The sequence below is a fragment of the Mya arenaria genome, chromosome 14, assembly GCF_026914265.1.
Source record: "Mya arenaria isolate MELC-2E11 chromosome 14, ASM2691426v1".
Classification (NCBI taxonomy): Eukaryota; Metazoa; Mollusca; class Bivalvia; order Myida; family Myidae; genus Mya; species Mya arenaria.
This window is the reverse complement of record NC_069135.1, coordinates 39,196,563-39,212,445: the sequence shown is the minus strand read 5'-3', so window position 1 is coordinate 39,212,445 and position 15,883 is coordinate 39,196,563. Positions and strand designations below refer to the sequence as shown.

At 35.5% G+C, this 15,883-nt stretch overlaps 1 protein-coding gene across 1 annotated transcript in view; it reads left to right on the top strand.

Annotated features, from left to right (window-relative positions):
* The window catches only part of LOC128216112 (adhesion G protein-coupled receptor L4-like), a 29,409-nt gene that overhangs the window by 1,348 nt on the left and 12,178 nt on the right, over window positions 1-15,883 (top strand). The window contains exons 2-7 of the mRNA XM_052922701.1: window positions 1,878-2,504; window positions 5,300-5,581; window positions 6,874-7,110; window positions 11,805-11,930; window positions 12,702-12,904; window positions 13,519-13,659. Of these exons, the coding sequence (XP_052778661.1) occupies window positions 1,878-2,504; window positions 5,300-5,581; window positions 6,874-7,110; window positions 11,805-11,930; window positions 12,702-12,904; window positions 13,519-13,659 (1,616 nt within the window). The remainder of the gene's footprint in view (window positions 1-1,877; window positions 2,505-5,299; window positions 5,582-6,873; window positions 7,111-11,804; window positions 11,931-12,701; window positions 12,905-13,518; window positions 13,660-15,883) is intronic.

Below are 15,883 nucleotides of genomic sequence, written 5' to 3'. Positions count from 1 at the left end.
ATTTTGATACCCGAAAAATGGTATAATAAGATCATTATAAAGCTAATTTCTATTTCAATTAGCAAAACTTAAAGAACTTAGAATAACGCAATGATAGAAAAACAAAAAATAGTGAGCTTAGCTAATCCTATTATAAGGTATTTAAGATGTTTGGAGGAAGTAAGGCAATACACTTTTATTATGATCTATATAAAAGCACATCGTCTATATACAGCCCCCCCCCTTCCCCACATCCCTGATTGTTTTTATTTCAATATAGGAGAAAAAATGATACGCCCTAAATGAATAATTTCAGACTTCTAATTCTCTTTCTTAAATGAGTAACCACTAAACTCCCCTTCTCATACTTTAAACCGAATAAATTTCGGTTTGAAGGGAAGGGCACAAATCAAACGGTTACACCCCTAGGTTACACTCCTAGGTTACGCCCCTTTTAACACCAACGCTTAGATCCGCTCCTGCATATTATGCATTTATATATTCATGTCACGTGTTTAAAAATATACTATTATTTATAAGTAACTTAATCAAATTTAAGGCATTCTAAGGCTAAAGACAGATACGTAAAATACTTATTACAATTTCGTTACCAAGGTAATGAGGAAAATCAGAATAACTTTCTTACAACAAGTTGTCTGATTAATAATTGAAATATGTATACAAATGATGTTTGTATTTATCAACAATATTCATAATTTTGCTCTAATCTGATGAAGAAAGTAATCTATAAAACCTAGATACAGATGGAGTAACGTAGAAATAACGCTTGACTGTAGTAACAACGTTAAACACGCCAAATGAAAATGATTTAATTGACGTCAACTTGTCAAACTGCCGTGAGAAATCATGTATACTACATATATAACGTGTGTCTCTTGTCATTCAATATGATATAGATCAATTAATGATTATGGACACGCATTGTTTGACAAAAAGACTGCTTTTTTTACCATTTCTTTTAAATACTTTTAATTCAGTTCAACGATTTAATTTAACATATTGTGACCGAACCAGCGAATATCCAACCCTTTTTTTAACATTCTTTTATATATATTTAATTCAATTCAATTCAATGACAAATGTTAACATTTTGAACAAACTAATGTTCTTTAAAGGGGCTGGGCACCAGATGGTCCAAAACTCTGAAAATACAGTGATCGCATAAAATTCGAGCTAGTAGGAGGTCGAAAGAACATCACTTTACATGGTTAGAATAATAAAAGCAATAATCATGATCCTGTCTCACCTGTATTTTCCTGTTTGAACTAGCGCATAATGATTTCCTACTTTAAATCATATATGTTCATGAGTACAGAATTATTTACCGACGCTATTTTTAAACTTTCTTGGATTTACCTGGTAGACGACTCTAGTAAATTTTGAATTGGAAATAGCTGAATGTGTGGTAAGCGATGTGATACATCAGTAAGTAAGATTCAATGCGTTGTACGCAATAATGTCAATTTTATGTTAGTTTTTGACAAATTTCTTTATTTCTTGTTGAATCATCTGGTGTCTAGCCCCTTTAAAATGTATATATGATAAATGAAGAAGATATTTAGAATGTGAAACCTTTTGTCTGTGTTTTTACTAATTTCAAAACCTCTGCTGGTGTTCAATATTAATCTTAAGCTAATCTTATGTTAAACATCATTGATTTCATTCACTCTATACGTCAGTTATTAATAAAAAATAATCCGATTAGCTACATCGTTATTAGATCCAATGAAGACCAATATTGAATACCAGCCCTGTGCTTTTGTTCGTGTGCTTTAACTTGTTTTAGTTTTTTTCTTAACTGTATTATATGATTGAAAACAACTTTAGCTAATTTATGAAATAAGACAGTATTCGAAAAAAAGTGTGTGTTTTTTCAGGCAAAGCAGTTTTGCAGGTTAACACCAACCCAGGACTTATATTTCAAAACGCTGAGCCAAATGAGCCCGTTCTTTCAATAAGCGCTTTTGATGACGTCACTGACGCTCCATTATCAGGCGTCGCTCTGACGTCAATTCCCGATGCCGAGTATTTTAAGCTGGAACAACATCAACGCTTCCCAAAAGAGCATGCGCTGAAAGTGAAAAAGAAAATCGATAAACCTGTTGGTTACGTGTTTCAATTTAACGTTTATTACGGTGCCTATACCGATCAGCTGATCAAAATCAACGTCACTGAGAGAAACCAGTATGCGCCTAAATTTGACAAAAGCGTGTATACGTTTTTGGCGTTACGTAACGGATACGAGGAAAATTTAACTGAAATTGGTTCCGTTCACGCTACTGACGCCGACCGTGAGGCATATAATAAGAAGTTTCATTATCACATTTTGGATCCTATGGCGTCGCAATATTTCCACGTTGACCTTGAAACGGGAACGCTTGATCTTATTGATGTTTTACCGTCGGGACGTAACAACTATACGTTCAACGTAACGGCGATTGACGGTGGCTCGCCTCAGCAGCTAAACTCTGTGCGGATTATTGCGAGGGTCACCGATCTAAAACGTAAGTAATTGTTTATTTGTTATTTCCATAAGACAATCATTGTATTTATATTCGATATAATATTATGATATGAAACTTGTTTAAATGCGGTATTTGATTTGTCATATAGTTAGATTTATACTGATAAGCCTTATGTGCTCTGTCAAATGTACAATGCATTGATGTACATACTCGACTTTGCTCTTTTATATGTAATGTTTTGAACAACTTTTCCTATTCCATTTTATTTCAAAATCCGTATGTGCAGGAAACCCCACAAACATGACTTAAATACGTTGCATAATGCATTTTTTAAGTTATTGTCAAATGCTATTAATATGCATTGATTCACCAAAGTAATAGTTTCATTCAACACACATGGCATAACCATTTACTTAATTGCATACGAATAACCCTTTAGTTATTGTTAAATCTCGCACAATTAAATGGCTTGATACGACACAGCCGCAAAACCATTTATTTTGTGAAGGTACATTCTTACAATCTAAGCGTTTAGGTTGTCTACATCACAAACTATCAATCGTTTCCTATGATTAAAATTAATAACGGCTGACTGCTGACTTTCTGAAATATTTGAATTGGAAAACTTGAGAAATACTTGCGTCTCATTGGACAAAATATATTGTTGACCACTAAACCAGCATCGATACTTTATTTTGTCTAGTGACCAAGCCTTTGCTGACATCTACCGACTCACCTGATTAAAGTAAATTACGGCTGACTGCTGATAAAGAAAATTAAATGTACAGCAGATTTGACATATAAGTTCTATCCATTGAAAAAAATCCAATCAGTTAGACTAAAAATTAATGATCTTTAACATACCGCATTCTTAGAATGTTGTTTGAAATGTCGACCGTTACAATACAGTAAAACAAAATGTTACAGTTTTGCACTCGCACGAATTCTAGAACTTAATTTAAGTCAACAGCGTTGTTAACGTGATCGTTGGTAACTTTCAAATTTTTACTGCTCCGAAAGTTTAATGAATTTGCACTATTTCTAATAAGATGAGAGTCAACTGTTCCAGATGTTCTTGTTTATATTTATATATATGAGCATACCAAAATGTTCAGGGTAAAAAGTTAACAACGCTGATGTCGTAAATTACGTTGTTAAAGTTAACATAGTTCTGAACAATCGGCCACATATATTCTCACACATTTCACTTTACTTCACGTCATGAGCGTGTACACGACCATACCGTTTGTCCTATTTTTCTCGACCTTTCATCCCATATAATGCAATCCAGAAAGCAAAACCGTGTACCGCTTCTTAAAGCTGCTCTCTCAAATATTTACCTTTTTCACAACTTTTTTTGTCTTTGAATATTTAGCCAATGCTTGCGTAAATTTCTTAAAACCAGTGATATAATACCGCTGACAAAAGATCAGATGGAAGTTTTTTCATATTTACATTCAAAAATTAATGATTTAGGTCTAAAATGGTTACTAACGCTTTAAGAAAGATGCATACAAATAAGATTCGATCATAAATATGAAAAACTGCAATCTGTTTTTTTCTTTGTCAGCAGTCTTGTATCACTGATATCCATGCATTTTCGCCAAAACATGACTCGTTCCAAGACAAAAAAAAGTTGTCAAAATCTGTGAGAGTGCAGCTTTAATGAACATTATATCAATTATATTTACACTGTTTCAGTTGACGAAAGAAATTATTAAAGCGCACGCGATATGACAAGCTATGGGAAAATGTTATACATAGGTTTCCAGTTTAACCTTTAGAAAGAAATAATGACAACTATGTAAACAAATGTTTGCTCATAACATTAACCCGGTAACTTTCTAAGATAAATGACCATTCACTCAGAAAGGTCACGTCTCTATTAAGGAAACGCCGTTGCAATGGTAATTCAGCGTTAGGAAACATGTAAGCACGTTCCGGCCAAAGTTGTTGTTTTCGTTTTTCGGACAATAAAATGTACTTAATACTTGGACTGTACATGTTGTTTATGGCAAGGAATCAAGGTTTAGTCATTCTCATGTGAAGTGTCCAAGGGCAAATAAGAAACTTCAAAAGGACTAATACTCAAATTGCCCCAACATATTTTCAATTATGTTGACGGAATAACGTTTAATTAAACCATTTTTGCCGGTATTTCACTGTTTTCACTAAATATTTCTAGAATGACGTGCGCTAAATGCGTATTTAAGCACACCCCACACTTGCGGCTGGATTATTAATATGGAAATGTTAGTTTTATAGTATTTCTTAAGAAAGGCTGTACATTAAATGTGGCAACATCTTGCACTAGTGTTTATATGCTCGGATTATATGTGAGAACTTGTTTATTTCACCGACTATGAACCATTTTCAAAAGGGAACGGAAACTATTAGAATGATCGACCAGTGGATTTATTTTACGGATTTTCTCCTCCTTTAAGTGTTTTGAATGAAAATACTTCGCCAGTATTGGAATTTACAAAATTGTCATATCACGTTAAAATATCAAGATGGGTGAAAAATTATGCAAATATTGAAAATTTAAGATGCCATTTGTCGCTATATTCATTTTATTTGTTTAAGGATGGTTTGAACCGCCTAAAATGATAAGCCGTAGTGGATTTTTTGCTATAACTCATCACAGCATGAATTTACATTCCGATCACCGCATGAAATAGCCAAATTTTGGGAATTTCAACCCAAAAACCAACAGTGAAAAACGAGTGGGTGAAAACAATAAATTTAGTAAATAACGTTCATAAGATAAGTTCACGTGTGAATATTTACGTTAAAGATGTGGAATTTAACGTTAACGTTATACTTTTCCCTAGCACCGGATATCTTCTGCGTCGCCGTGGACGAGGATTCGGCACGAGTCTGCTGGAAAGACCCAACTAACGGAAGTTACGTCATGAAATACGAGCTGACACTGCAAATGGACAATGATGACGTCAACACGACTGACGTCAGAGTTGACGGCGTGCAGGACGAGACGTGCACGATCATACCTGGTGAGCAGTTGGGGCGTAACTATACCTTTAACGTGAGGGTGCTTAACGCGCTTGAGTGGAGTCCCCAGAGTTTGCAGCGGAAAGTCCGTATTGCGAAGAAAGGTAAGTGTCATACTTAAAGTTCATACCGACTTTTAATACGACAAATTGTAACGAAAGCTGGCCAAAATATCTTTTATTTTTAAGCATAACACTCCAATACGCTTTATTCAAACCGCCAAATAATTTACTTTAAAGGGACACATTATATGTTAAACTTAATGATGCCGTTCTTTTAATGCCCAATTATGTTCAACTTATTTGTGTTAACGATAAAAATAGCATATGATTTTGTGTAATAATAAAACAATAATTATATATGCGAAAAGTTGACGCTTTCAACTGGGTAATTTGTGGCCACGTAGCTATTAATTTAAAACGCCATTTATAAAGGCTGATTTTTTTACTGTATGCATATCATATGATTTTGCTTGCTTTGATCATTGAAGTCAAATGAGTTAAACATAAAAATGCATTTAAATCAAAACATTTTTTGCATCTATAAATGGTAAACCTGGTAAACCTATAAAGTAACTCGATTTAACAGCATCAAATATAGTTTGTAGTAAGAAACTTACATTATATCCAAACTCTTTAAACTAGAAATCTATTCCAAAGCAAAACTAGTTTGATGACCGTGACCCTATTATATGTGTCGCCAGTGCTGGTATTCGAGAGTAGTCTAATTTGAATCTAAGAACGATGTAGCTAATCGGATTTCTTGTTATAAGTAACTGACTTATAGAGTGAATGGAGTCAGTGATGTATGACCATAAGATTAACTTTATTAATGTATAAATGAATATGGAATTCCACACAGAGAGCTTTATTTAAAGAATCAGAATAAGTTTATGGTTTATGAAACTTCTCAATTTTTTAAAATAAAATATTACACAATCTTTACCAAGCAAATATAGTTTGATGAGGTGTTAAAAAGGTCACCAGAGCTTCATATAGGGCCTTGCCGCACATTTTAAGAGTGCGGTTTAATGTGTTTATTCTTACAAATAAATCATGGTTTGAATGCAAACATCCTTTATATCAAAACTCATCAACTGATAATTGACGTGGAATTACTCATTTTACTGTCATCGAAGGCCAGAAAAGCTGATTTGACTATATCTTTAAGATTTGCTAATAAATCCCTTTTAAATTATACCAAACAGAAGTGAGTCACCATGCAGGCCTCCAAACTGTTAATATTTGTGTGACGGCATCATCGCATACCCCCGATACACTATAACGCTATGTTATAGCTAGATGGCCTGAAGTAACAATTTAATGATTAAGAATGGGCGGAGTGAGCTTATAACTATGTAATTAAAGTTTTTTTTTCGCTTTCTTCTGCCATTTAGGTCGTTATGGTGACTGTCCGCTGTTCAGCGACTGTAGCATCCTTACCCCATGCGCTAACGAGGGTAATTGTCTCGTGGAGAATGACGCGAGTTACACGTGCAACTGTACACGTGGATTTGGAGGGGACAACTGCACGGACGTTGATCTGTGCACCACTGACCCGTGTAAAAACGGGGGTGTATGTACATTCACGGGGGATAAGAATTATACGTGCGACTGTCCGCCAACCTTCTTCGGTAAATATCAAAATTGTACTTATTTTAACACGTGTCATTTAAATCCATGTAAATTGAACGAAATTTGCTCATTAGATATTGGTCAAAATGGTCAGCCTGTTGTTAATAACAATGGTAACGTTGATTACACGTGCCAATGTAATGGAAATGATTGTAAGGCACTTGACACGTGCAGTATATTTCCATGTGGAAAAGGCACGTGTTTTGTTATCAATGAACATACTTACAGCTGTTCTTGTCCCGAAGGCTATTTTGGGACGCACTGTCAACATGAAAACACGTGTCATATCAATCCATGTAAATTGAACGAAATTTGCTCATTAGATATTGGTCAAAATGGTCAGCCTGTTGTTAATAACAATGGTAACGTTGATTACACGTGCCAATGTAATGGAAATGATTGTAAGGCACTTGACACGTGCAGTATATTTCCATGTGGAAAAGGCACGTGTTTTGTTATCAATGAACATACTTACAGCTGTTCTTGTCCCGAAGGCTATTTTGGGACGCACTGTCAACATGAAAACACGTGTCAATTGAAAAATCCCTGCATGCATGGCGACTGTATACAATTTACTGACGAGATGTCACTAGATCCAAAAACAAATTACTCATGCACGTGTAATGAAGGGTATCGTGGAAAACATTGTGAATTTCTTGATATTTGTGAACTAAAACATGCATTTGGTGAAAGTGCTTGTCTAAATAATGGCACGTGTCACAATAGTGAAAATAATTCCTATTACTGCACGTGTCAAGAAGGGTTTTCAGGTTTAGAATGTCAGTATAATAATAAAACATGTATTGATAATGGTTGCATGAATGGGGTTTGTAGAAATGTTTCAAATGATGAAAGAATTTGTGATTGTTTTGATGGTTATTTTGGACAATTTTGTGAACATTATGATCCTTGCTTCGGGAACCCTTGTCATGCTGAAAGTAGTAAATGTGTAAATACATCGGACACGGCGTTTTACTGTGTTTGTCCTGAAGAACGATATGGGCCGCTGTGTGAAAAAATAGATGGTTGTAAAATTCACTTTTGTCATAACAATGCAAGGTGTAAAAATATTTCTTCAAATGGGGAAATCGAGTGTTTATGCAAAACTGGATATACTGGGACATTCTGCACTGACTACAACCCGTGTCTTCTAGAACCCTGCCAAAATGGCGCCAAATGTCATAACTTCTCGCGAGAATATACTTGCACATGCGCACGAGGATACAGAGGCGCCATCTGCGAATTCTTTGACGCATGCGCAGACAACCCTTGCTGGAATAATGGCACATGCGTTATCGGTCTTATCGACGCTAAAAGCTACTGGTGCATGTGTGATTCGAAATTCTATGGTACACATTGTGAGTACGTCCACTTTTGCGAACTCGAACACGCATGTCAAAATGGTGGAACTTGTACTGAAGTTGAAGGTCAAATAGCGTACGCGGCCAAGGTCAACGTAAATACCAACTCGTCTACCGAGGTCAAGGTTGCGAATAGAATTTCTTGCATTTGTAACGACGGATACACCGGTAAGTGCAACTGTACTCGCAAAGGTCAAGGTCACTGTTGTATACCCTTTCTCTCCGTCAATCGCTGTTGTCGGATTGCACTGCCGCCGAATCGCACGCACCCTGTTTTGATACTCTTCAAATGAAAATACTGCACGCGTTTAACTTTTTTAGTATTCGTTTTAAGTTTTAAATGTATTTTATTGTCACACTGTATTGTTCTGTTGTTTTTTCTCGCTACATTTTTGTGAACAATTTACTAATGAGTAGATGAACTGAAAACATAAACATAAAAAGTAAACAAAACTACAAACCAAACACCACGCAGTATTAGTTTCCTCACAGTACAGTAAGCACTGCCACCATGCAAAACACGTGACTATGGATATATCACGTGATACATAGTTGTTTTTCGTTTTCAACCCCCATTCACCTCGAATTATTGAAATGTTATTGAACTATCCACAAAAGAGAGAAAAGACATTTCAAAAATAAGAGTTTATACAGCTGAAATCCAGTTTTATTCGCCATGGTGGCAGAGAGCTTGTCAGGGAAGATCACTGCGTAGGAGATTGAGTACGAACAGCATTTAAATTCGCTATTAAACAAAACGGCTTGTGTTCAAACCGATTTTAGCAAATCATATTTGTAGACTGTACTCTTCCAACACTTTTTTGAACTCTGTAATGTTCTGTCGTTTTTAAAAATAGATGTTAGTTCTTCTTAATGACTTTTCACATATACTCATATACTCTTTGTAGAAGTAGCATCTTTTATAGAATAATTAACTACATATATTCATTATACCTTCTCTACATATATATACGAAGTTTTGTTACTTTCACTCATACAATTTATATATTTTTATAGTCGTGTTCTTTCGCTGCAATGCAGCTTTTTAAAAACTTATGCTAGTTGCATAAGTAAATGAGTTACTGGGTGTATTGAAATAGATGGCTATACCATTGTATAGCCTATTCGAATTAGAATGGTCACAATTGTCATTTTATAAGAGTAATTTCTAGATTTCTTAAATCTGTGTAGAATGTTTCAAGTAAGAATTCATTGTATTTATTTATTGTGTTTTTTATGAAAGAGAATATCGTAAATACAGGTAAAAATGTCGACTCAGTTTATTGAGACATTTCGTGTTGAAGTTCGAAAGTCGACACTAAAACATGTCGACTTGTTTTATATCGACTTGCGAGTTATAACATGTAGTAATATCTACGTCGACGAATAAAGTCAATGAGTAAACAAGTCGTCATAATTTTTCGACATGTCTTGTTATCACTCGCTTGTCGTCATAATTGTGCGACATGTCTTGTTATCACTCGCTTGTCGTCATAATTGTGCGACATGTCTTGTTATCACTCGCTTGTCGTCATAATTGTGCGACATGTCTTGTTATCACTCGCTTGTCGTCATAATTGTGCGACATGTCTTGTTATCACTCGCTTGTCGTCATAATTGTGCGACATGTCTTGTTATCACTCGCTAGTCGTCATAATTGTGCGACATGTCTTGTTATCACTCGCTAGTCGTCATAATTGTGCGACATGTCTTGTTATCACTCGCGAGTCGTCATAATTGTGCGACATGTCTTGTTATCACTCGCGAGTCGTCATAAATGTGCGACATGTCTTGTTATCACTCGCCATGAATCATTCTCATATGATCTGTATATACGAAATGCAAAATCAAAATGTATTTTTGATTTTATGACTCAACTATTAGAACATAGAAAGAAACCGAAGCCACCATAGTTTTTCATTTCTTTTCAATTTTTGAAATAGATTGATTACTATTAAATATCAATTCATACCACAGATAAGATGTCATCGAAACAATAATCAGTAAAACAGTTCAGTGACGTTTGTAGTTTGTTTATGTTATATTTAAATGTCATACATGTTTACATGTGGGTCTTGGCTAGAATATTAAATGTCGATTGTGTATTTTTTCCAGATATTGTAATATTTTCCAATTATTGTTGTTTGAATCTGTTAGTGTTTATTCTTGTTTTGCACTGATTATTTTTAATAATAATTATTTTAATGCATTTTCGTTGTCAACTAAATATGTAACCTTGAAATTATTTTTATGCATGGTAACCTAAACGCTAGTTAAAATTCATTAACTTACATACGCAAGTGAGATAATAAGTATCTTCCATGGTCGAGAGTGTAAGGTTCATTCCGACCCGAGCGAAGGGTTTATTGCGGAAACGAGGTTTACCGAGTTCCCCAGAACACCCTGCTCGAGGGTCGGGATGAACCTATGTTACACGAGCGGCCATGGTTATTTTTTCTCCCTCCTCAATTAAACAGAAAATAGTGTTAGTGCTTTTTTCGCTAGAACTATATTGTGCGTAGTGAAAAAAGTACTATTAAACGGGTACATTTTTCATCTTTTCCCGTGGGCAAGATAGCGATTTCCAGCATTGACATTTATTTCGATCTTCTTATCTTTGGTGGGAGAAATCAGTAAGCATATGAATTATATTAAACATTTTTTCATTGACTTTAATTTACCATTGCATTAATGCATCACATATTTTTATTTATACTTCTTTATTATAATAATCCTATACATATGATTTGTTCTACTGAGTATATCTGTGTAATTCATTTTTAAATATAAAAATATATGAAATATATACTAATATTAATATGGAAGGCTAGTGGAGGACTTAATGTCTTATATTTATTCACTTCATTTTATTTTTTTTACGTTTAGTTTTGAATCAATTTATATTCAAAATGGTAGTTTTGTCACGATATTTGAATTTTGGAAATCAGAATTTTTTTGGAAAAAAGTGAAAATTGGTCTCGTAAAAAATAAGGACTGATTGTTCAGAACATTTTAAAAAGTAACAATGTTGTTAAAGTCATCGAAAGTTAACTTTGAAATATTTGCTGCAATTAAAGTATCATCAAAAATGTGAACTACATGTATTTGTTACAATATTTAGGCAACTGTTTCAGCTGTATCAACGACATGTAGTTTATGTTTAAAAGTTGACAACGATGTTGTTAATCACGTTGTTAACTATAACAGAGCTCTGAACAATCGACAATAGTGTGTGAATAACGAGTAAAATCACCACGTACGTTTGACATAAATCAATTCTATTTACCCTACAACAAGTCACTTAAACGTACCCTTTCTCGTCAACCTTACAGGAGCTCAATGCGAGAAAGTGTCCCCATGTGTTAAAAATCCGTGCGGGGCGGGGTTTTGCTCACTGGCGGGAGATGGTCATATATGTGACTGCCCGGACGGGACATCCAGACTTAACTGCGACGAAGGTAGGTGCCTTGTCAATAGTTCACTGGTGCTTAGGTGAGAAAGTGTTTCCTTGTGTAAACAGTCCGTGCGGGGCGGGGCTTTTTTCCCTGACTTGAGATTAGCACAAATGTTACTGCTGGGACGGGACATCCAGGATTAACTGCGACAAAAATAGGTGTTCTGTTAATATTTTACAGGAGTTATACATAATAAAGTGTTCCCTGGTGTAAACAATGCATACAGGACGGGGCTATGCTCCCTCGCGGGGGTGGGGGGCTGGAAACATCTATAACTGCCCCGACGTTACCCCAAGGCTAAACTGCGACAAATACACTAGTTCTCTCATTATTTCAAATATACAGAATGCACGAAAGTGTCCCCTTGCATAAACATTTCAACCTAGATGGGGCTACGTTACTTATTCTTTTTAACGACACGCTATAAAAACGGTACGGTCGGCCCCTTTTTCGTAGGTAGGGTCGTGTAACCCGACAACATCAAAAGTTGAGATAAGGGCTCTTTTGCTCACAATTATTTACAAATACATAATGAAATGATATATTTTGCCGAAAAGAATGTTGTATTTGGTATAACAAATGTTACAATGAGTTTCTGCAAGAGTTGTTTAATTGATGCTTGTTCCTAAAATCAAGTTAAATATCTGAATTCGAGTTTTTGTTTGTTTTTGTAATAAATTAATTTGTGAGCGAGTCACTTAAATATGTCTAGGTAACAGAATTAAACAGTGCATACACCATTTAGTGTTCAATCCATGCATCTGATCTTTTTAGCGCACTGTCCGAGCGACGACCACTTTTACGACCGCACGGGCCGCTACCACTTCCCGGAGACCATATCCGGCGACCTCGCGCGCGTCTACTGTCGCCATGGCGCGAAAAGCGTCCTGAGTTTTGGGTACGCCATCCGGAGGTGTTCAGTAAGCCGTGACGGGGTACCGCACTGGGAGGAACCGGAAACGTCCGAATGCGTGGAGGTGGGTGGTTTAATACAATTTTCTTTTTGTCAATAGCTTACCAACCCAGCAAAACCGTTGCAAACTGTCGACATTACCGTTGCACAACATAATGCGCTCATATTCTGTATTCAAATCATTTTCGATATTATTTAACCAAAGTAGATTTATCCGCAAGAAACGAAGTTTACAATATGAGTTAAGCATTCATAAAAGAAATATTATTTATATAAAATGCATTAACTTCCGGTCAAAACTTACGAGTACATGTACTTCTAGGATCAATCTGTTTTAGTCACAAGTTAACTTTTTCTAGAAAAAATGTATTGATATTAAATATATATACTTTCGTTCAGAACTCATGAATGCATGTACTTCTATGATCAATCTATTTTAGTGGATGACGTATTTTTATCATGTTGTCAAGGACAACGTTCAATATAACTAGTGTGCGGTATAAGTGAATAGCATTGTAATTTATCCACATGCTAATTATCGAACGGTGAAGCTCCGCCTCCTCGTTACCGTTCCGATATGAGAGTAAATGTATTGACGAAAACAACGGAAATACTTTCAAACATGGTACAATTCTATAAAGTAGATACCTTTAAATAACATATGTCTATACATTGTAGCTTGACTCCAGCGCCGTCAGCCAGAACCTTAGGAACCTTGCGTCCATGACGAAGGACGCTTCCGGGCTGAGGTCCGAGGAGATTGCCAATATCACCACCATGCTAGAAGAGTACTTCTTCTTCTCGTTCGATGACAGAGAGGTAAGTGTCACCAATGATGATATGTGGAGTATCTAAATATCCTTAATGTTAGAGGGGACCCACTTGCGGATGCCCTCCGTCACCCAGAGAGGCTCTTAGAGCTGTTGGACCACTCTAGATGTCATTCATCGCAGGTTTCGCTGTATTTTGGGTACAAAATTTCCTTTAGTGAATATCCAATATAACGGTGATGGTAAAATACCCTCTTTTGGCTTGAAACATGTGTTTAAGTCAAACTTGGGGATGTGACGGGGTTAAGCCATAACGCAGCCATTTTGTTTAGGGCGTAGGCATACCTCAAGGAACTCAACAACAACCACTCATATTTCTTCCCTTTTATCAATATATTGATTTTTGTAAACGTGATTAATTTTATTCAGAAATATTTTTTTTATTTCTTGACAGAGATATTTTAATGTCTTTTCAAACCTTTGCAAGGTAGTTATCGTTGGATCACTTTCGTTTAACCTACCCTAAGTTATTATACTACAAAATGTTTTTCATTCTCAAGCAGTGATAAAAATAGGATAATTTTCAGACATAAATTTTAATAAGCTCGGAAAACATTGGAGCTAACATGACATACCGTTTAGATTATATTTTGAAACAAAAAAAAACTCTCGGGTATTTCATGTTGGTAGATGGTTTCCTGCATTACCGACACGTGCATCTAAAACCGAAGAAAAACACGACAGCTTATTCCACACCCGCTTTGTTTCACAGTTTAAAGAAATAACAACACAACAAAAACTTGAGAGACCAGGAAAACGACCCAACTCTAATTTCTGAAAGCAATTTCTCATCTTAACCACTAATGATAAGCCCCGCCAGCCACAATTAGTGCTTATGTAACATCAATCCTCGCGACAACTGGTTTCGAGCTGAGATATAAATCACAACTGAGTAATCCAGTCTGCGTTGTTACTTGGGTAAACGATATAAAAGTAATTGACACCGTCTAGCTTTGTTTTGATATACAAAAACATGTGTTCTTTATGTACGCCCCTCGGTGTTTCATTACCACCAGCTATTAAAGGGACTAGACACCTGATGATACAACTGCAAAAAAAGAGAACATTTTCAAAAGCTTACAAAATTGGTCTGTTGTGTACTTTGCATTGTATCCTAATTACTGATGTATCATAACACTGCTTACGACAAATGTTCCTTTCGAAAATTCTGCGGATTGTTTTCCAATTCAAAACATACTGGGTTTGTCTACCAAGTATAAACCAGTAATAGTTTAAAATGTATATGAACTAATCACGTGACTTTGACATGTTAAATATACACGCTATAAACTGAGAAGCCTTTGTGCGCTATTCTTAAATTAGATTAAATCCGTTGAGACAACGACAAAATATCATTGTTAAATGTAAAATGGTGTTTTATCGGCCTCATTCTAGCTCGTATTGACATTTCTAGTCTTTTTCGGGGAAATACTGTTTTTGGTGATTTTGGAACCATCTGGCCCTTTTAAACACTGATTATGACTGTAAGCTGACTAAGCCATGCTATTATGTTAAAGATCGCTATACAATAAGTATTCGTTATGCTTTTTTTTAAAAAATCTTCTTTATATTGTCCATCCCCGGCCCGTTACCGTACTGATTCCAATACGGCGACATTATTGTGTTTTAAGCATACCTATACTTATACCTTATACGGCAATATTGTACTTCATGCCTTGTTAATGTAAAACAAATTGCTTATTTATTTTCGCACTTACTATGTACATACAGTTGACATAAATAAATTAGTTCATTATGTTTAAACGATGTACTTAAGTATAAGTCTTAAAGGTACTCGCTCATGTTTTTTGTAAAGTGCACGTTTTTGTTTGACGAAATAAAGAGTGTCAAATCATTAGGAGTGCTAAAACTAAGATACCAGAAGATGGAAACCTTCAGTGAATGTTGATATTTGCTTAAATAGCGTCTTCGAAGACCACTCTTTTTAGTAGCGCTATCAAAGCAATTCGTCGCTGAATTCCGACTTTGTCGTAGCGTGATTGGTTGATTGACATTATCACGTGATGTTTTCAGTGTATTCTTAAGAGGTCTAAATATCCACTTTTGTTAAAGTCCTGCAACATGTTGGTCTTGTTGTTAATGTGCGGCTTTCTAGTTTGTTCTTGACTTTACCGGCGTGGGTTTACACCCTATTAAAACCAAACTACCTTTTTGTACTATTTGTTTGTTTTTTGTCTGCAATTTCGATAGCA